The sequence below is a fragment of the Lepidochelys kempii genome, chromosome 7 (genome assembly GCF_965140285.1).
Source record: "Lepidochelys kempii isolate rLepKem1 chromosome 7, rLepKem1.hap1, whole genome shotgun sequence".
NCBI lineage: Eukaryota > Metazoa > Chordata > Testudines > Cheloniidae > Lepidochelys > Lepidochelys kempii.
Genome location: NC_136386.1, coordinates 10,760,862 through 10,781,827, shown reverse-complemented (window position 1 = coordinate 10,781,827; position 20,966 = coordinate 10,760,862). Strand labels below are relative to the sequence as shown.

The 20,966-nt window shown below is 44.7% G+C and overlaps 1 protein-coding gene and 1 non-coding gene across 2 annotated transcripts; one reads left to right on the top strand and one right to left on the bottom strand.

Moving 5' to 3' along the window:
- Positions 1-682: 682 nt before the first annotated feature.
- Positions 683-14,028, top strand: PROK2 (prokineticin 2). Its single transcript, XM_073354811.1, has 3 exons — positions 683-906; positions 7,654-7,779; positions 13,138-14,028. Exons 1-3 carry the CDS (start codon positions 832-834, stop codon positions 13,261-13,263), a joined length of 327 nt encoding a protein of 108 aa, XP_073210912.1. The 5' UTR covers positions 683-831; the 3' UTR covers positions 13,264-14,028.
- Positions 14,029-16,226: 2,198 nt separating this feature from the next.
- Positions 16,227-16,415, bottom strand: LOC140915408 (U2 spliceosomal RNA). The gene has a single exon (XR_012160149.1). It is a non-coding gene; the product is annotated as a U2 spliceosomal RNA (small nuclear RNA).
- Positions 16,416-20,966: the final 4,551 nt, after the last annotated feature.

Genomic DNA, 20,966 nt, shown 5'->3' with positions numbered 1-20,966 from the left:
TACAAATGGCAAATCACAGATAGGACCCAACTGGGTGTGTATTGCCCGGGGCCTCCCTGAAGGAATATCTTGTGCCTAGATATTCCCTCCCCTCCACACATGCTACCAGCTGGGTAGAATGCTGGACCTTCCCCTACAAAAAACAGGCCGCTGAACTGATACCAGGCTCTTTTTCTTCTAGGTGGACTAGCCATTAGCCATCACATTTAACACACGTGTGCCTCTATGCCCGTGTGTGTGTCCCTGTGTTTGCATCTGTCCCCTTGTGGGTGCCTCTGGTCACTGTACGTGTAGCCCAGTGGGTTGGCCTTCATGCCTCTCTTTCTGCGCCGTGGCACTCTGCGGGCATTGCCCCGTGTCCCCCCACTACACCATTCTCTCATCAGCACCTGTGTGACTCCGCATCAACCTGTGTGTCGGTTTCACGTGTCCCCAAGCGTGTCACTTCGTGACCGGCTCTGTACCAGTGCACCGCTCCCCCTGCCTCCCTATGAGTGTGTTGCTCCCCCAGTGAGTGGGTGGGTGTGTCACTCCCCCTGCCCCATGGGGGGGTGGGTGTGCCTCTCTCTATCCCCCCCCCGTGGGTGGGTGTGTCGCTGCCCCCCGTGGGTGGGTGAGTGGGTGGGAGTGCCCCCCCCTCCCCCCGGCTCTCCCGGCGGCGCTGCCAGGGCGGGTGGGTGACTCACGCTGCCTTTGAATGGCAGCCCCGAGCTTTATAACGGCGGGAGCGGCCCGAGCTCCGGGCTCTGCTCCTCCAGCTGCTGCCGCTGCTGCCTTCGGGGCGGACCCCCGCTCCCGGCGCAGCCCCCGCGCTGCCGGGCACCGGGCACCATGCGCTGCGCCCCCCTCCTGCCGCTGCTCCTGCCGCTGCTGCTCTCCGCGGGGGACGCCGCGGTCATCACCGGGGTGAGAGGCGCGGGGAGCCCGGGGGGACGTGGCAGCCCGCCCAGCGCCACGCTCACTTCCCAGCCCCCGGCGCCGCGGGGGAGCGCCCCTCCGCCGCCCGGCTCTCCCGGCGCGCCGCGGGGCAGGGCTGGGACGGGGGGCAAGGGGGTGAGTGGTCCCAGGTGCCGGGGGTCTCTGGGGGGGTGAGTGGTCCGAGGTGTTGGGGGTCTCTGGGGGGGTGAGTGGTCTCTGGGGGGGGGTGAGTGGTCCGAGGTGCTGGGGGTCTCGGGGGGTGAGTGGTCCCAGGTGCTGGGGGTCTCGGGGGGGTGAGTGGTCTCTGGGGGGGGTGAGTGGTCCCAGGTGCTGGGGGTCTCTGGGGGTGAGTGGTCTCTGGGGGGGGGGGTGAGTGGTCCGAGGTGCTGGGGGTCTCGGGGGGTGAGTGGTCCCAGGTGCTGGGGGTCTCGGGGGGTGAGTGGTCTCTGGGGGGGGTGAGTGGTCCGAGGTGTTGGGCGTCTCGGGGGGGTGAGTGGTCTGAGGTGCTGGGGGTCTCGGGGGGTGAGTGGTCTCTGGGGGGGGGTGAGTGGTCCGAGGTGTTGGGCGTCTCGGGGGGGTGAGTGGTCTGAGGTGCTGGGGGTCTCTGGGGGGTGAGTGGTCTGAGGTGCTGGGGGTCTCGGGGGGTGAGTGGTCTCTGGGGGGGGGTGAGTGGTCCGAGGTGTTGGGCGTCTCGGGGGGGTGAGTGGTCTGAGGTGCTGGGGGTCTCTGGGGGTGAGTGGTCTCTGGGGGGGGTGAGTGGTCCGAGGTGTTGGGGGTCTCTGGGGGGGGTGAGTGGTCCGAGTTGTTGGGGGTCTCTGGGGGTGAGTGGTCTCTGGGGGGGGTGAGTGGTCCGAGGTGTTGGGGGTCTCTGGGGGGGGTGAGTGGTCCGAGGTGTTGGGGGTCTCTGGGGGGGGTGAGTGGTCCAAGGTGTTGGGGGTCTCTGGGGGGTGAGTGGTCTGAGGTGCTGGGGGTCTCGGGGGGTGAGTGATCTCTGGGGGGGTGAGTGGTCCGAGGTGTTGGGGGTCTTGGGGCGGATGAGTGGTCTCAGGTGCTGGGGGTCTCTGGGGGGTGAGTGGTCTCTGGGGGGGTCAGTGGTCCCAGGTGCTGGGGGTCTCTGGGAAGATGAGTGGTCCCAGGTGCTGGGTGTCTCTGGGGAGTGGGAGGTGAGTGGTCCCAGGTGCTGAGGGTCTCTGGGGGGGTGAGTGGTCCTAGTGGGTTTGGGGGAGTGCCAGTGGTCCCAGGTGCTGGGGGGTCTCTGGGGGGTGAGTGGTCCCAGGTGCTGGGGGTCTCTGGGGAGGGGGAGGTGAGTGGTCCCAGGTGCTGGGGTTTTTTTGGGGGGTGAGTGTTCCCAGGTGCTGAGGGTCTCTGGGGGGGTGGGAGGTTCATGGTCCCAGGTGCTGGGGGTGTCTGGGGGGGTGAGTGGTCCTAGTAGGTTTGGGGGGGTGCCAGTGGTCCCAGGTACTGGAGGTCTCTGCAGGGTGGTTTGAGGTTCCTATGGGATGTACTGTCCCACGTGCTGGGGGAGGGTCTCTGTGGACATTAATAGTCCCAGGTACTGAGGATACTTGTGGGGATGGTTGGGGGTTTCTGGGGGGGGGCGGTCCGAGGTCCTGGGGGTCTGTGGGGATGTTTGGGGATCAGTGGTCCCTAGTGTTTGGGGGTTTCTATGGGGGTGAATGGTCCCATGTCCTGGGGGGCTGTGGAGGTAATGGGGTCTCTCCTGTTACATCGTGTGGGTGCTGGGTGCCTAGCTTGCCCATACTGCGTTCTGCCAGCATCTGCTCCATCCGGTAGCTAGCTCAGCGCTTACTCTGTTCCCCCTCAAGTTCCTTTCTGCCCCTGTCTGGCCGGGTTTTATTGCACACTCTCTGGCCTTTCTCAATGCAGAGTTGCCCGCGCCTGGCCTGCATCAGGCAGGGAGTGAAAATCCCTGCCCTTGGTTTGATCTTCACTCCCAAGCTTTGTCCAGGCCCAGGGTCCCACCCTGCGGTCCTGCCTCACACAGATCTCCCACGGAAGCCTGCAGGATGGAGATGATAGTCTTAGCCCAGACAGATTGGTCCTGGGGAGACAGTTCGCACTAGTTACAACTGACATTTTATTTGTAACTGGTTAAAATGAAAAGCAGGGGCTGGAGCCCGATTTCCAGTAGTAGCGAATGCCCCCATTTGATTCTGCTTTTCTTCTTCCGTAACTTACCACAAGACTCCACTTTTCTCACAAGAAAATCCACCTCCTTTCAGCTCTTTAGCTCATTTCCAGCAGATGGATTGAAAGCTGTCAGTTTCCCCCTTGAAGTTATACCTGAGATTTGTAGACTGCCTGACCCTTGAAAGAATTAGCCACAGTACTTTTCAGTTTAAACTTTTATTATGCAGTGAAACTTGATCATTTAACATCCTATTTTCCCTAAAAGATCTCTCAAACTTATCCTCAATCATACTTAAGAGAATTAGCGTTAAAGACTACCTCCGTTAAGAAACCAATTTTTATTCATCCCTTGAGTGGTTATTTAAGAGCAAGTTTATTGTGTGTTAATGTATTTAGAGTTTTTAAAACTCTACTGTCCATTAATTTCCCCCTATAACTTGTCTCCTAGTGCCCAATTTAGATATTGATGTTAAAAATGTCTAATGTTTGTACAGCCTTAATTTCCTTTATTATTTTGAGTGGTCCTTTATTATTTCCTTTATTATTTACATTTTGAGATTATTCTATTGGTTTCACCCGATGAAATGCACCTGCTTTAAAAGGTTCAGAAAACAATGCTTTGCTGTATCTCTTTCTCTCTCCTTTTTTCCCCACTTCCTTTCCTGAACTGGCCATGAGTTGATAGCGAATTGTTCGCTGCTATTTTTTATTAGAATACACTTTTGGGAGTGAAAAATACAATTTTTCTAATATGTTCATTGTTTAAATAAAAGTTGTTAGATTATTTTAAAGTAAAAACTGTTCTTTTTCAAGGTTTGCTTTAGATTAATAGTTAAGCATTTACATTCTTTGGACATCTTAAAGTGTATTTTCAGTACATAATGTAACCATTCAGAAATTGACAGGTTTCAGAGTAGTCTGTTGGTCTGTATCCGCAAAAAGAAAAGGAGTGCTTGTGGCACCTTAGAGACTAACCAATTTATTTGAGCATAAGTGAGCTGTAGCTCACGAAAGTTTATGCTCAAATAAATTGGTTAGTCTCTAAGGTGCCACAAGTACTCCTTTTCTTTTTTCATTTAGAAATTGTATTCATGGCAACAGATATTTCATTGTTCTCTGAGGTTCTGGTCTAATCAATGGGAAGACTGGTTCTGAACCAATTTACTTGCACATGAGAAACTGTGAAGGAGTTTTGAAATATTTGAGAATTTGAAGATTTCTTTACATTAAGAATATTTCCAGATACACTGTAGGTCCAGTTTAAATATTTGCCAATAAAATCTTAGCTACACCTTTAAAACATTAAAAAAAAACAGTAAAAAAGCTAATAGTGAAGAACAGAATAGTAGACAGGGAGTAAATGGATTGAAACAGAAAAGTGTATTAGAATTATAAAATACTATTTGCTTGAAACTGAAGTGTATTTTTACTAATCCCTTTACCATGTACTTTTGCGTATGTGAAATACTCATACACTAGGTGAATGCTTTGTTAGTTTTTCTTTTTAGTGTTCACTCAGCATGCATGAGCACTGTGAATACTACTCCTTGTGCAGATTTAAGGCACAGTTGTCAACTTTCACGCAGTAAGTAAGCAAGCACCCCCACTATCACAAGAAAACAAAAATCAAAATAATCCCATTTTAAAACAAGCCAATCCCTAAGAACCCCAACACTCTGTGACTAGATCCCCCCTGGTATGCACTCTGGGACTGTGGGGGGCCCGCTGTGCACCCCGACTCTCTTCCCCCCTTGCCCCTTCTTGCCAGGAGCCAATCAAAAAAAAAAAAAAAAAAGAAGCAACAAGCGACAAGCCAAACTCTAGCCAACAAGCTAATTAAGCCAAAAACAAGCCCAATTTCTGTGATTTTTTTTTCCCATAGGTTTGGCATCTCTGATTTAAGATCTTGATCCAAAGCCTATTGAAGTCAAGGATGGTCTTTCCATTAATCAAAATGGGCTTTGGATCAGACACTAAATCGCAAATAAAGCGTACAGAAAGTTACCAGGGTTTTCCACAAGAATTTATTTGAACATGGACTGAGGAGCAGGAATGTCATTAAGTAACCACGGTGTTCTGCCCCAAATATGGGGAATATTGGTATAAGTTAAAGGTTGGAGGTAAGAGAAAGTGGGGAGCTAAAAAATGAATGGCGGGGCCATCCGTTTTTCTAGGATTTGGGATAATGTAATTTAATTCTTAGAGGGAAAACCTTAAATGGGTTCCAGAGTAAATAGCTGAAGACCAGGTTGAAAAGGAATATTGACTAGCACAATGTCTTAAATGTCATTATTATTTAGAATGTATTCAGTGTTCTTTCAGGGCTAGGTTCATCCTTACTGTCACTGAGTAGCACCTCACTCTGCCAGTAGTCCCACTGAAATGAATGGGACTCCTTGGGGAGTAAGGTACTACTCAGGGTGAGCATGGGTGCCAGAATATGACCCATAAAGAGTAGCATGATAGTTGGAGCAGATTTTAGATCACCATAGCATGAGTTTCCCTACTTTCTGAGAAGACACTGCGAGCTGTACAGCATTCACAAGACCGGGGGAATGGACGCTGTAAACTTGCATGCGTTTGATTAATTCAAAATGCACCAGCACAAGATGGGTCTGATAAGCACCCAGAGATGCCGGGCTAATTAAAACTTGATTCTGTGCAGTTGTAGTGTAAGCACCTTCCCTCTCCCGCCTCAAGTGACAGACTTAATAACCTAATTTTGTATACAAAAAACAAGGACCAAATTCCAGAGACAGGACAACAAGAGAACAAAGAGGAAGCCCCCCCCCTTTTTTAATTGTCTTGTTTATGTGCACTCAGTGGGGATGTAAACCCAATGGGTTCTCAGACTACTCTGTCCTCCTCAAAATTTTTGCATGTGGCTGCACCATGGCTAAACCCAATTGTAAAGCCAAAAGAAGTTATTTTGAATCAGAGGTGTTACTGTACCTTTACCCCAGTGTCACCAGTGCAGAATTTGACCAGTAGATTTATTTTGTTGTTTATGAAAGGTTAGAAAACAAACATTATCTACCTGAGAGGTTCTAACAGCAATTTTAGAGTCAGATTACTCTTTTGGGTAAGTATGTATTTAGGCTTGTTTGTAATAGCTGTTGAATTTATTAAATATATATCTTACTGTGAGTGCTACACATTCTGGTTACATAATCTATTTCATTGCTTGTCCCTAGCCCCAAGAGCTTTTTCTAAGTTACTGTCTGTTCAGTAAATATGTATTTTGATGTGAGTTCTGCTGTTTGAAATGGCATAATATTTACCTGGGGGAGTACACAGAATGGCATTTATCATGTAAATCCCAGTATAAGATACTTAAGCCCTTATTTCTAAAATGAGAGTTTGTTTCAATAGACGGTAATGTCTCCCTCAGATCAATTAAGATTCCTTATGCATCCTTTTCTCAGTTTGCCTGTTGGAGACAATTGATCAGAACCCTTTTTTGCCTGTCAGTCCTGCTGTCAGATACTGGGGGGCGGGGGAGAGACTAGGGGGAGGCGGAAAGGAAAAAAAGAGGTCAGATTCAGCTTACCTTAGTTATGTGATGAGGCCCATTTACTTCAGTGAGACTCCTCACTTGAGCAAGTTGAATGGGATTTGCCCCTATAATGGTATAATTAAAATCCTTATAACCTTTGGGGGGGGGTTTAAAATGTATTTTAACAGGAATAAACATGTGTAGTAATACACTTCTGACCCCAGTGTTTCACTTGCTCTTAAATTTTTGGTTTTCAAAATGCACAAAGCAATTCCTAGTTCATTTTGTGTTTATACAAGTATGTCTTAAACCAATGGTTGAAATTTACAATGGACAGCACGTCCTTCTACATCTCACATCAGCACCTGTCTGGGTGTGGACTGTTTGTGCCAAGCCACCATCTTAGATACTAAAAACCCCTTTTAATTTAGATGCAGAATATGGTCTAGATAATAATCATAACATCTCTGATTAAGCTTTTATTTTACCTAGTTCCAAGAGGACTTTTGTGATAAAAGTATAATACGGTCTTACATTTGCAAAGGCACTCAACCATAAAATACTAGAATTAGAATCTAGAAGGAAAAGTGATTCAAAAATCTTTAAATTCATTTATGAATTTCTCAGCATTAGCTTCTCTTCAAGACAGGGCCACTTATCAGTTTGGCACACTTTACTCCTTTTACACTTAGTCAAATACCTCAGGCCATGAACTGGAAAGAACATCAGCATATGCTTAAGTCCATCACTATTCAGGACAGCATTTTTGGGAAGCTTTCTTGAATGGGGGCTGTAGACTAATTCCAGTTTTACCCCTCACATATACATGTGAGGGGGTAGCTGGTGGCAGAGTTGATCCTTCAGCCCTGATCCAGACCCCCTACATAGTCATGGCTTGTTTAAACATACAAGTCTAGATTCTGTTGTTATAAATGTTAAATGAGCCATCGTAGCTTGCAATCTTTTCAATGTATCGTAAGGTTCCCACATAAAAGTGTAACTCAGACATTTGCAAAAAGCAGTGGACTGTGCTATTTTTGGAGTGCTTTTGTTTGCCTAATACTGTTTATCTGTTTATTAAACTTCAGGCTTGCGACAGGGATCTACAGTGTGGGGGTGGCATGTGCTGCGCTGTTAGTCTCTGGATCCGCAGTCTCCGAATGTGCACGCCAATGGGCGACTTGGGAGAAGAATGTCATCCTTTGAGTAATAAAGTTAGTATGTACTAATGGCGGTTCTTATGATACTGAAACTGACAAGGCAGAAATAAATGTGAATATATTTTGCTGTAAGTCAAATTGAATAAAAAAATTATACGTGGTAAAAGTGTAGGGATCCGTAGTGTTGGTTACAATACCCAGCAGTTTGCTTCTTTATGGAAACAACATTGAAGGAACATACGTAAAGAAATATATTACTGTCAAAATTATTCTGAAGAAAACCCAAGGTCAAAAGTACTGTATGTTTTTCTTTTGCATTATTTGATAGAAACAGTATTTTACAGTTCCAGGGCCCAACCCTTGATGCACTTCCTCATGCAAGTAGTCCTTGATAATACAAGTAAGTGCCAGTAACTTCAGTGAAACTATTCTAGTGAGTAAGAACTACAGTATCCACACAAATAATAACAACATCAGTAGGCACCTGGTATATTCATTGGATGTGATATTCCACATCAATGCCAGTTGTGCTCTTACTCTTAAAGATCCACTGATGCCACAAAAAGCCAGTTAAAAAGATATTGGTTTCCAAAAAAGTAAAAACTGCATTTGAGAACTCTCATGAAAGGCTACCGTTATTAAACTGATGCTCAAAAACATGACTGAACATCTAGCTCTGACAGACTTTTTTTTCTATACTGTACAAGCCACATTGGAATATCTTGTCACAATGGTTAACCTTACTTGCAAATCTAATAGCATGATCTGAGTCTTTTCCAAGCATAGTCAACAGCATCCACGTAACCCAGAATACTACTTTCAACTATATATATTGAGCTAAACTTTGTTAGGGTGTAGTCCTTTTATTGAAGTTGGTGGAAGAGAAATTGACATAGTATGGAATCAGAACCATATATTCATTTGAAAGTGGTTTTACCAACAGGTTTGAAACCATAATTTAAAATCTTGGTGATCTTGAAAGTCATGCCGAAGAAAATATGTGACCTAACAGTAGCCATGTGTGGAAGATATTAATTTCAGATCTGTGAGTGCAGTACAAATTACTTGCATCTCTTACTAGCTGATTGTAGGCACAACTTCACAACTTTGTTTCTGCAATTCATTTTCTGAAGGGAAATACAGGTTTCAGTCTAACTAAAAATATATCCTTAAATCTTCCAGTAAGGTATTAGGAACCAGATTGCACTAAGTAATGTCATTTACTCCCACTTTAAGGCCCCTTTATATTAACAGGGGGATGTAAGGAAGCCTCACTGTAAATGAGAATCAGGACCTAATTGTTCAATGAGTTTATTATTATTACAATAATTTATAATGTCCACTATATTCTTTAGCTGACTGTACACAGTAGTACAGTTAATAAAGAGGAATATCCAGATCCAGTTTACAGTTAAAGTCACTGAAGTTTAAAACTTTTACAAGGTTAATTTTAAACTCATGCTCTTGACCAGGCTACTGTACTTGACCGATAGAAAGCAAAGTTGACTTACTGTACTCTGTGAAATTTAAATATTTTCAAAGATAAAGTGGTGGAGGTGTTTCTCAAGGTTTCTTTCCTCTCCTTCAAATATTTTGTGCGTGAGGATTGAGAGACAAGTAGTGTTGATATTGAAACATTTCATTTGCCTGCAGGTCAGGTACAAACCACACACCTTCAGTTTATACTTTTCCACGCTGTTTTGCCATTGAATTTAAACACGCTCTGCAAAGACTAACCTACATTGCAAGGCAATTTAGTCTACACGAAAGATTAGCCTTCGTGCCCACTTGGGCAGAAACTATCACCTGTTTTAAATAACACGTGATGAGTTTGTGTGGTGGACTCCTGACTGCTAGCAACTGTTCTGAGACCACTAAAAGCATTTCACTTGCTGCAGAAAACTATTCCTTAGACGATGTCCACGCTTCAGTGTAGACGCTCAATACAGCGACGGGAGGGGTTCTCCCATGGCTGTAGTTAATCCACCTCCAAAGAGGCAGTAACTTCATTGATGGAAGAAGTCTTCTATTGCCCTAGTGCTGTCTACACGGGAGATTAAGTCAATTTAAATACCTCTTTCAGGGATGTGGATTTTTCACACCCCTGAGTGACGTAGCTGGGTTGATGTAACTTTTTAGCGCAGACCAGGCCTTAGTTTCTATCTAAAGTCCATCCCCCATTTGCGTAGTGTCTGAGCACCTCACAATCTTTGTTATATTTAGCCTCACAACACCCCTGGGAGGTAGGGCAGTGCTGTTATCCCCATGTTACAGGTGGGGAACAGAGAGACTGATTTGCCCAAGATCGCACAGGCAGTCTGTGGTAAAACAGGAACTGGAACCCAGGTCTCCTAAATACTATGCTATTGATCTAATCACTGGGCAGCCCTTCCTCCCAAATTAAGCACTAACCTCCCCACACACACCCCCGCACACTTTTTCATGGATAAAATATTATTTCTATACATATTATACAGCAAAAGGTTTAAACTGTTGTTTCACTAAGGATGCACCCAAATATGCACCCTGTGACTGTGAAGATGAATTTTTGTCCTGTCAGATCTCTCTCTCTCTCCCTCCCCCTTTGTAGTGCATCAATCATCATCTATCTAGGGCAATGCTGTGCAATCTGAAAAGGAGGACTTGTGGCACCTTAGAGACTAACCAATTTATTGGAGCATGAGCTTTCGCGAGCTACGGCTCACTTCATCGGATGCATTCTGGTGTGCTGTGCAATCTGTGGCCCTTCCCACTAAATTGTGGCCCTTCGGGTCAATTGTATTAGGTGGAAAATGTCGTGATTGTGGATGGAAAACGTGCTCCCTGAGCTGCCCCTTGTAATTTTTTGAAATGGAAGTGTTTGAATCAGGCCCATGGCTTGGAGGAGGCAGCAGTGGGCGCCGCCTTCCCAACTGCATCCCACTGCTCTTGCAGCCGCTCTGGTGTGAGCCAGTTGTGCTCTGAGCAGCTATTCTTCCTTCCCAGCTGCAGCTGGTAAGCAGTTCCCCTGCTGCCTGCCTGCTCTGTTGCAGGGGGGAGGGAGGAGAGAGTTGCTGGTCCATTGCCTGCTTCCTTACTGAGCTGTGGGAAAAAGCTGGCTCTGCCTAGCTTAGGGAAGTGCCTAGCAAAGGGTGGCTCCAGTCCCCGACACGAGGCAGCCTAATAAAGGGGGGGAAAGGGAAGCAGATGACAGTTATGGCTCCCTGATTCTCTGCCCCAGCTCTGGTTAGGACAGGGCCTGCTCTAACTTGTGCTGCCTGGCAAAAGCTCCCCGGACCATATGCCAACTGGGCATAGTCTGAGAGCAGTGCACTCCAGCCACCCTCCCTCTCTCCTCAGTCGGCATCAGGGAGGCATGGGAGCCATCTATGCTGGCTCTTTGCTAGCTGGGGGTCTTCCCCCCACTGGGGGCTCCTTGACAGACGTTGCTTGGTTAGGCCTTGAAATTGTGAGGACCCCTCAGGACGCTTAAATTGCTTGGGATTGAGTGTCAAATGGGGGGAGACCACTACAGTTCAGGGTGAACATTGCCCTCTCTGCAGTCACTGACTGCCACCAAGACAGGTGCCTTTAAGCTGCTTTGTATGTGTTTTTTAAACTTTTTAATATTTTTTTTTAGCTACTCGGTCACATTCCACTTGCCTCTGTCCTTATTGGCCAAGTGCAATGTGCAGTTTTAGTGACAAGCATGCAAGGATATAAGTGTTGATTTCCTTGGGTTTGAATCTATCCTATGTGGAAATGAAATTCCCTTTGATTTCACTGGAGATTGCACTTGTGGAATTGGGCCCATGGTTAGGTTCTGGATAGTATGGCTGTGGTGAGAGTATCACATGGTAAGTACCTGTTTTGAGAGTTCCTCAGTTTTTAGACAGAGGAATACGTTTGTATCGTGCCTTTTGGGGAGTTTCAGTAGCTCTAAATTTAAATTAATCCCATTCTTTTTCACATATACCTCTAGGCCATAGCAGAGAACAATTGCAAGACAAACTTTTTTCTGTAACACACAAGAGACACATCACAGGATTTCTTAGGCTGCAGGCTCTTTGGGACACAGGCGCTGGATCTGAATCTCCTTTCCCACTGATATAAATAAGTTAGGAGTTACCCTAAGATAAAACTGGTGTAAGTAAGAGGAGAATCATCCCCCAATGTCTTCATATGTATGTGTACAGCCCTCTGAGCACTACTATAATAGAAATATTAGATTGTAATTTATGCAACGGACATATTTGAGCTTTATGGCAGAAGAGTCAAATTATTTTCATTTAATTTTGTGAAATAATAGAACTGGAAGGAAAAGATGGTCCTATGTTCTAAATCTACAGGTCTGTATTATAGGCAAGCTTGGTAGCACTGCCTATGATTAACATTGCCTGACACTTCCTATTGTAAGACCCTGTTTTCAATTGCTTGTAGCTTTGTCAAACTTTAACTATTTGGGCTGAAATTTCCCATGCCAGGTGTCTGCCTCAGGCTGAGGTTTTTGGAAGGTTTCAGCCAAAATGTTTCAGCTGTTTCCAAGAATAAGTCTGGGAAAAAATGTTTTGTTAAAAAATATATATATATAGTAACCTTTTCTTGGAAAGCTAAGTGTCCCCAGGCTTATGAGCAGGGCTTTTGTCTCAGGGATGTGCCTTTTGCTGTCCCCATGAAAATATGCCCAAATTTGGCCAAATTGCAAGCCTTAGAAAAATAGTGTTTCACACATGCTCAGTAGATACTTGCTAGATCTGAACAAGGCAGGGATCCTGTTATCATGTAACCAAAGACTGTATCATAATGCATATGCACAAGGGAACTGAGTTAAGTTGGCACAAGCAACCTTCTTTTAATCCAGGGTTTTTGTCGATATGTAATATAGATATACACACCAAGAAAAGCACAGCACAACTTGAAATGGTGCACAAAGCTGGCTTTTAAGTTTCCATTGAACTCCTCCAATCCTGACCCAGCTGTTCTCTGGACACAACTGAGAGCACTGTTAAGGCCCACAAGCCATTATGGAAGCCAGGAATTGCTGGGCACAGGGAACAGTGGGGGCAGGAGCAGGGGTGACACATACAAGCCATTATGTGCTCTGTATGCCACCAGGTAATTCTTCTCCAGTGGGGTGATCTTCTTGTGGCCAGTTATGCTGCTTTGTAATGGCAGTACAGAGCAAAAAGAGTCATGAAGTGAGCTATCCATCTAGCTCACTGCATGCCGATACCAGTGTGAAGTACAGATGGAAAAACAGGGACCTGATAACTAAGATTAATGCATTTTTACAATAGACATATTTATAAAATTGGAGGAAAAGATGACCTCATGTCACTGCCTCCATTTCAGCATACCAATGCGTACTATCGCTACCTGCTGCTGACGCCGCTTCCTCTCGTCACTTCTGACCTTTTCAATACTTGCTTCCAGGTCCCGTTTCTTGGGAGAAGAATGCATCACACCTGCCCATGTCTGCCTAACTTGGCCTGCCTACGGATATCTCCTAGCAGATTCAAATGTTTACCAGAGTTCAGAAACGAAGATGTCTTTTTTTAGCAGGAATGGTTCTTCACCATAAACAGCTACTTCATGTATTTACATTTTCCCTTGTTATTGTGATGAACAAGTTATTTGCCAGAGGAAATGCTTTAACATACTTTCTTGCCTCGTAAACGTTGAAAACAAACATTGAGATACTGTGGTGTTATGGCCAAGATTTTCAAAAGGGTCTAATGATGCCGGATGCTTCCATTTTTGGACACCCAAACTGAGATATCTTAAAGGGGAGTGATAGGCAATTTCATAGCACTTTCTGGAAATCATGCCCCTTTAAAAATGTCCCAACTACAGGGCCCAGAAATGGAAGCATCCAAAATCACAAGTCGCTTGGTAACTCTTGGCCAATATTTTTATACTTGAATAAGCTTGATTCAAAATGTGATGTGTGTGGAGGGGGGAGGGGGTGTTGTACAGGAGTATAGAGCAAAGCATAAGATGACTGCAAAAGAAGTGTATATTTGGTACCTTTATTGTAATTATTATAGTATTTGTAGGTTAGGTGCATCACGACATTAACAGTTTAACCAATAGGTGTAGCTTTTAAACTGTCCCATTAAACCAAAGCATCTAAGTGTAAAAAGTGTTCAGAGAATTCTGTATGTTGTTTCAGTGTTCAAAGAGAAGAAAGACTTGTTACTTAATCTGCCGTAAAACGTGCTCCTCATCTGAAACAATGTATTAAAATGTAGTTTCTATTTAAAAAGAAACCCTAAAATCTATTCTAATGGGCCACCTGACTTCTTGTCATGTGCATGTATTAATATTGCTGTGTAAAAATTCTGTATCAGAATAATGGCACTATATCATTTGATTTATTTTAATATTATAGCATTATTTTTGTCACTTTGGTCTTCAATTTTTATTCCATGTAAACTGCTATTACAAATATCACAGACCAAAATTAGCAAAGTTCCCTAAAAGTAGGTCTATAAAAGAGTACACACTTTTATATATTTCTAAGGAAACTCCACGGTTCGTATGCTAAGAGCTCCCTAACGCAAGTTTCCAGCAGATTCTTAGCTGATGTGACTTGAATAATGGGGAATTTTCTTGGCACTAACATCAAGGCATTTGCTAGGCACGTGCCCCCAAGGGTCTTCTTAAGCTTGTCAGATGTATGGAGAGTGTGATTTTTATGAAACACATGTAACTTGTCAATGGCTATGGTAAGAATTACTATAGTTTGTGTGAGTTCTTCACACTGGCCTACTACCAGTGGTGTATACAGACACAGAAGGAGAAAAAGGGAGCCGTTCATCTTCCAACCATCAGTTCCTTTTCTGCTGCTCCTCTGTTCTGAGACAAGTCTGTGGAGTTGTGTTCTGGTGTATGAAAGTTAGAGGGGATGGGAAATACCTTAGCCTCTTCAACAAATACCTTTCCATGCATTGTCATGGACCCCCAGGAGAGGAACACTGTGGTCTTGATGCGCCTCCATTTCTTCTGTGTGAAGCTTGGATGGAATGGAGAAAGGGGAGCCACTGAGAGCCGGTTGCATCTCCCCGATTCAAAAACTGCCTGACACCAGTACAAGTTAGTTTTTCCCCTTTGGAAGCTCCCAGTGGCAGGGCTGGCCCACAACATTTTGGCACCTGAGGTGGGGAGCTCAAAGGATGCCCCCATGCCGCCTTGCTTGGGTCAAAACTTTGAAACTCTGGGTCCTAGTGGCGCCGCCCCCCCCCCCCAGTCTGGCACCTGAGGCGGCCACCTTCGTTTGCCTCATGGTAAGGCCAGCCCTGCCCAGTGGAATACTAGGTGTAGCTGAGAGCTCTACTTTATACCACCCTCCTGTTCTCCTTACAGTGGGGTTGGGTCAGCTGGTACAGGATTCCCACCCCTGCAAAACAGAATGCTCCGCCTGCCTCATTTGCATAAAGTGTTGGAGTAGATTAGGGGGGGTCTGGTTGTGTGGCCACCCCGCGTCACTTCAGACCCATCAAGATGTCTGCAACGTGTTAGTCACCCCAGCTGTACAGCTGTCCTATTTGTTTCCAGATCGGTCTTGCAAGTCAAGACAGGACTTCTGCCTTCAATTCAGTCCCACTGTAATGTGTATAGCAAGGGCAGGGGCTTGATGACCTGTGCATTGAAAAACACACCACTGTTTTGTTGCTCTTTGATAAATGATTTTGACTCAGCTTTCATGTTTTCATGTACAGTTGATGCATGATTTAATGTGATGCACCTAAGTGGGGCTACGCTACAACTTCGGAGATGAGTGATTTTCTAGATTTCAGGAGGTAATCCAGAAGCATCAGCCTACAATAAACATATGGCAGGGGAAACAAATAATTGTTTTGGTCACTCTGGAGCTAATCAAAGGACAGAACGTAGACATTGGCAGCATTTCACATAAACCATGAGTGTAAGAGGTAAAACTGCCTTTAAAAAGTGGTTAATAGTACTTAGTAAACCTTTCCCTGACTGGCAATCACCTCTTATTGACCCTGGTACAAAGGGTTAAGGAGACATTTATACCTTTTTTTAAAAATAAGAACAGATTAAAAATTTTTATTAAAGCTAATGTTAAAAAATCAACACTCCCATAATACATAGGTTGAGAAAAGAGTGTCTGAACATCTGGGTATAGTGCTTAGATTATCCACAAATGCAAAGTTTGTTTTTAAAATCAACAGATACATATAGTGCATAATCAGCAACAACCCAAATTTAGGTGAATGAATTTAAGAATACAGTTTAGATATTTAACATCCGTGCATTTGGGTACATCACTCATGAAAAAAGTTATACAGAGAGTTGGTGGCAGAAAGTAAAATATATCAATGAGTGAAGATTGTCCCTCAGTAATTGAGAATTTAGAATAGGTTGTCCATTTAGAGAAAAAAACAGTCCATCAGGAAAGTATTTGAGTTACTTTCCCATTTTGAAGAAACCATACAAAACGAGCATCTTCACAGTGAAACTCTTTCTGCTTTTCTAACCAGATTATTCTCCCCAAAAGGAGATGCACTGTTCCCAGACGCACTGCAATACCAGGTCAATGCATGGTGTGGACAGAGCAAGCTCCTATTCCACCCCCAGTTTCAAAAATCAACTTAATATACAGTCCTCAAATAAAGGACATATCAGCTATTAAATTGATAAGAACAAATTTAAAAAATTTATTATTAAGCTAATGTTAAAATTATATAATACCCAGGTTGAGAAAAGAGTGTCTGTACATCTGGGTGTAGTGCTTAGATTATCCACAAATACAAAGTTTGTTTTTAAAGTCATCAGATACATATAGTGCATAATCAGCATATTCAACTCTATGCCAGTTGAGAGGAGCTAGGTGTAGAGTCAGCAAAGCACAGAATGATGGTAACATTTGATACATCAGCAAGTGCTTAAACTTCCTTTATCACAAAGCCAAGAAACAGATCTGTGAATTACTGGTGCAGCCAGAAGGTGGAAGAGTCCCTTAGCATGTTCCACCACAGTAAAATCCCTGACTCATATTTCCAAGACATCAGCTACTCCCAGCTGTAAAGGGAGGATCCAAGAGCAAGGACACTCCTAATTAAATAATTGCCATAGCATGCTCATTCAGAAAATCAAAGCTCCACTCTAGGAAACGCAATGTCCAAGCATAGCTCAAGTAAAGTCGGTCTTCCCGCAGTTGTATCACCCAAAAGCATGACAGCAGAAGGGAGAATTCAGCAGGGGCGCACTCATGGCCTTGGCTAAGGATGTCATTTGATGGCATCAACTATTATTCCCATATCACACCTCACTGGCATATCCCATATCACATCATTCTCCATTGGCTTGCATTTTGTATAGCCACCTTACACCTACTTTGCACTTGTTAAGATGCTACCCAATCAGAACAGGACTGTTCTAGAACCATTTTGCATCCATGTGGTGCAGGTGTAAATGACTATGCAACACAGAGGAGAATCAACCCTGAAGTCTGCGAGGGTCTTAATTTGCTCTGCCTTTATAGACGGGATCTTTGTAACAGACTCCATTCAGGTTTGAATAATTTGGTGAGCTTCAGGCCAACAGCCCTAAGGGCACAACCGCTCAAATCCAATAACCAGATTAGTTTTTGTTTTTCTCTTCATGGGCCTGATTCTGCCAGTGTAAAGGCTAACTCTAGGACAATCAGAAACCAGAGGCCAAATCCTGCTGATGTCAGAGTAGCACCACTGAACTCAGTAAAGCTCTTGGCAATACATATGAGGTCAAGGAACTGAGCCCAAGGCTGCAGATGAGAGTATGCCTCAGAAATCTGGGCTCTGAGTCTCCATTCTCTTATGCTAGTTTTACACAGGTGTAACTCCATTGACTTCAATGGCATGCCGTCACCTCAGTGGAGTTACCCCTAGTTTACACTCATGAGAAAAGAATCAGGTCCTTGGCACCCCAAAAATATACTGTAGTCTATGCACATATCCAGGCAGTCTTGGGCTATTATTTCTTACTGATACTGTGATACTGTGTGCAGAGCTGTGAAAACACACAAGAGGACACAGGGCCTGCATCTCATCGTACACTCACATAAATAAGAATTAGCTCACCTGAAGCCAACACTCCCATTATGCATCAGTCTGAGCGAGTGGACAATTCCACACAAAGACTACTAGAGATCTGCCCATCAGATAGCAATCCTAGTAGATTTTATCACACAGAAGCAGAACAACCTCTGTAGTTAACTCATGCCAATTAACTTGCAATGGGATTAGTGATTTATACGGGTAATGAGACCATCCATAATTATATTAGATAAGGTTGTAGCAATGTATAGGGGCTCTAAACTCTCATGTTTCAGAGCCAATCACTTACTAATTATGGGTGGGAGGGGGTTGGGAAGATGCGTCTAATTCCATAATTATCCATAACAGAATTTCTTGCACCTTCCTGTGAAGCATCTTGTTCTGCTCATTGTCAGCAACAGGAAACTGGACTAAATGAATCACCAGTCTGGTATAGTAATGCCTATGTTCCCATGCCATGGAATATTCACTTTGTGTTAATATTACCATAACACTGATTTTAGCCACTTGAGCCTTGTTAATTCTCACATGTTAAATGAAGGTTGGTTTGGCAGGAATAATCATTTAGAATGACTGTTGTATATAAAGATATGGCTTATTCAACTCAAATGCTTTTCTAAACTCTGCCTTAGTCAACATCATTTACCTGTCCCCGTTAATATTTCATGCATAAACTACAGCTGAAAAGTTCCCTCAATTTCTCTCTGCAGTGGACCACCTCTCACCCCAAAACCATGACACACTTTAATTTTGCTTCATTTGACACCAGCTATAACAGGTGAGCCAGGTCCAAAAGAAGTATTTCAAAATGTTCATGGTGATGCATTCCATCCCTGTTATTCTTTAGCTGTTTTTTTTACCTGAGGGCCATATCAAAATTTAGTCAGCAGGGGAAATGGGAGAGTGGGTAGCCAGCCCTGCCATTAAGACGTTGCTTCAGACTTTTATGCTACACTATTTGCCTTGACGTAACATTGGGTAAAAATTCTAGGCCAGGACTATCTGCTTCCCAGGCCTGTGTCTGCAAGAAAGGCCCCCATCTTCCCCTGTGATAGATAATTAATTCTTCTGACAGCATGTCTTTGTGTGTGACTGTGCATTTGTTTATGATTTGGGTATGTTCATTAACAGGGGAAGGAGGAAAACCTCAAACATGCTTTGTCAATGGTAACTAGTCTTGACTTTTAGAAAAACACGTGGTCTATTTATTTTGCACTCTAGTGTTTGGCTTCTGTAGCTTAACTGAAAGCTTGAAAATGGCCAGGTCCTATTGTCTTATGGTTTGACTTTCATTGTAATAGCAGTGATGAGCTTAGAAGGGCCTTCTTGGGCAAATTAAGAGGTGAATTCCAAGGCAGTGGAATCATAGCATATACAGGACCTGGATTTGATCACCTTTATCTAAGCAGGAGGGGATGGTCTGTGGTGGACAGCCCACGCAACTGGGCTTCTGGAGATCTGGGTTCTATTCCCAGTTCTGTCACTGACCTGCTAGGTGAGTATGTGCAAATCATTTAATCTCTGTGCCTCAGTTTACCCATCTGTAAAACGGGGGTGATGCTACTCCGTTGTAGCATTATGAGAACTGATAGAACATGCTCTATAAAGGCTAGGTAGGAGTTGAAGGACTTCTGCTGAATTTACCCTTAGGGAAATGTACTTACTTTCTCAGGTTCCAGCTGTGAATAGTGTTCCCATTCCATGTCTCTCTGTGTGATAATATCTAGTGGGGCTAGAATGTCAATTTCCCTCTCTTTGGACAAAACCTACTGGCAAATCTATGGCATCTTGCACAGCTCCAGGAGTAAACCAGATCATGGCTTATAGGGTCACAGTCTGTTCCCTGCTTCCCCCACTTGCTTTGCTCCAGAAGGGATCAATGTGAGCCAGCCCCATGCTTTGTGTAGATTATTTCCCCTGCCACTGAGCTGGTACATCAGGGGAAGGGGAGTGAAATATGGAACCTCACTTCTCTTCCCCCATGTGCTGTGATATAGCCCATTTCAGGGAGTAGAATGTAAGAGGGCACCTTTCACTCCCTTACTTTCCTGACCAAGCACATATAGTGGGTCACAACCTGGCCCTCACTGCTTAACTTGCATATTGTTCTGAGCTTTACATATTCTTGTTACTGACATCCCGGCTCTCTACAGCATCTATTTACATACATAACTCATAACTGCTACAGTTATCCACTTCCCCTCTCAGTTGCCATTACATCTGCCATTATGCAAGCTGTCTCACCGCTATGCTGCCTTCCCCCACCTCTATGTGTTCTAGGTCCTCAGATGCACTGGTGCTGCACCTGGCCCAGCAGGGTAAAGGCTGGGATCTTCAAAGGGGCCTAAATGAGTTAGGTGCCCACTGAAAGTCAGGAGCAGTTGGGCACCTTACTCCCTTTTGGTCCCTTCGAATGTCCCAGTCACATGCTATCTTGGTGCAGCTGCCCTGATCCTGCACCCAGTGTGACCCCTGGAACAATTCAGAGCAACTTTGTGGCTTCTCTAAGTTGCACCCAGGTGCAATATGCCCCTAGTCATTGTTGCACAAGCAGATCAGTAGTCCACAGCAGCTCTCCAGCTATTCCCCCTTTCCATCAGTTATGCCCCTGACACACACATCCTATGCTAACCACAAGGGAGATTAGCATATAGCTAGTGTAATTCCCCAGGCAGTGTGCTACTGGCACAGAGGAAAGGATGTTGAGGGAATAGGGAACAAGGATCTGGCCCAGTGAGTTTGCATCTCCACTGTCTTGCACCTGCTTTAGCCATCTACACCTGGGGAAAGTGGGTGTGAAACACTCCCACTGGGGTACATCAATAGAGAATTCTGATTGGGTAGAGTCTTACATCCACTTTGTACTCATTCTGCACAGGTCTAAGACAGGGGAGCATTAGGACCATGAGAAACCCAGTCCACAGGTTTCAGCAACAGGAGTGCAGAGGGATTTTCCAGAGGAGCATCAGAAAGGTATGAGCCCATATTTATGTAGTCCACCCTGTTTCTGCAATGGCTTCTGCTCACAAGCCTATGCATAGAATCTTCCTAGCTGCAGGAATTTGTCAGGATAATGATAGCTACGGAGCTAGGAATAATGTGTGTGTGTGTTTGTGTGTGAGCGAGGGTGGTAGTGAACTACACAGAGGGCTGTTGCCAGCTAGAATGCAAGTGCATTGTAGTGCTCCTTCTGCAGTG

Coding starts and splice junctions, on each gene's coding strand:
- PROK2 (XM_073354811.1), top strand. CDS start 832: ATGCGCTGCGCCCCCCTCCTGCCGCTGCTCCTGCCGCTGCTGCTCTCC. Junction 907..7,653: donor ACGCCGCGGTCATCACCGGG/GTGAGAGGCGCG, acceptor ATTAAACTTCAG/GCTTGCGACAGGGATCTACA. Junction 7,780..13,137: donor GTCATCCTTTGAGTAATAAA/GTTAGTATGTAC, acceptor ACTTGCTTCCAG/GTCCCGTTTCTTGGGAGAAG.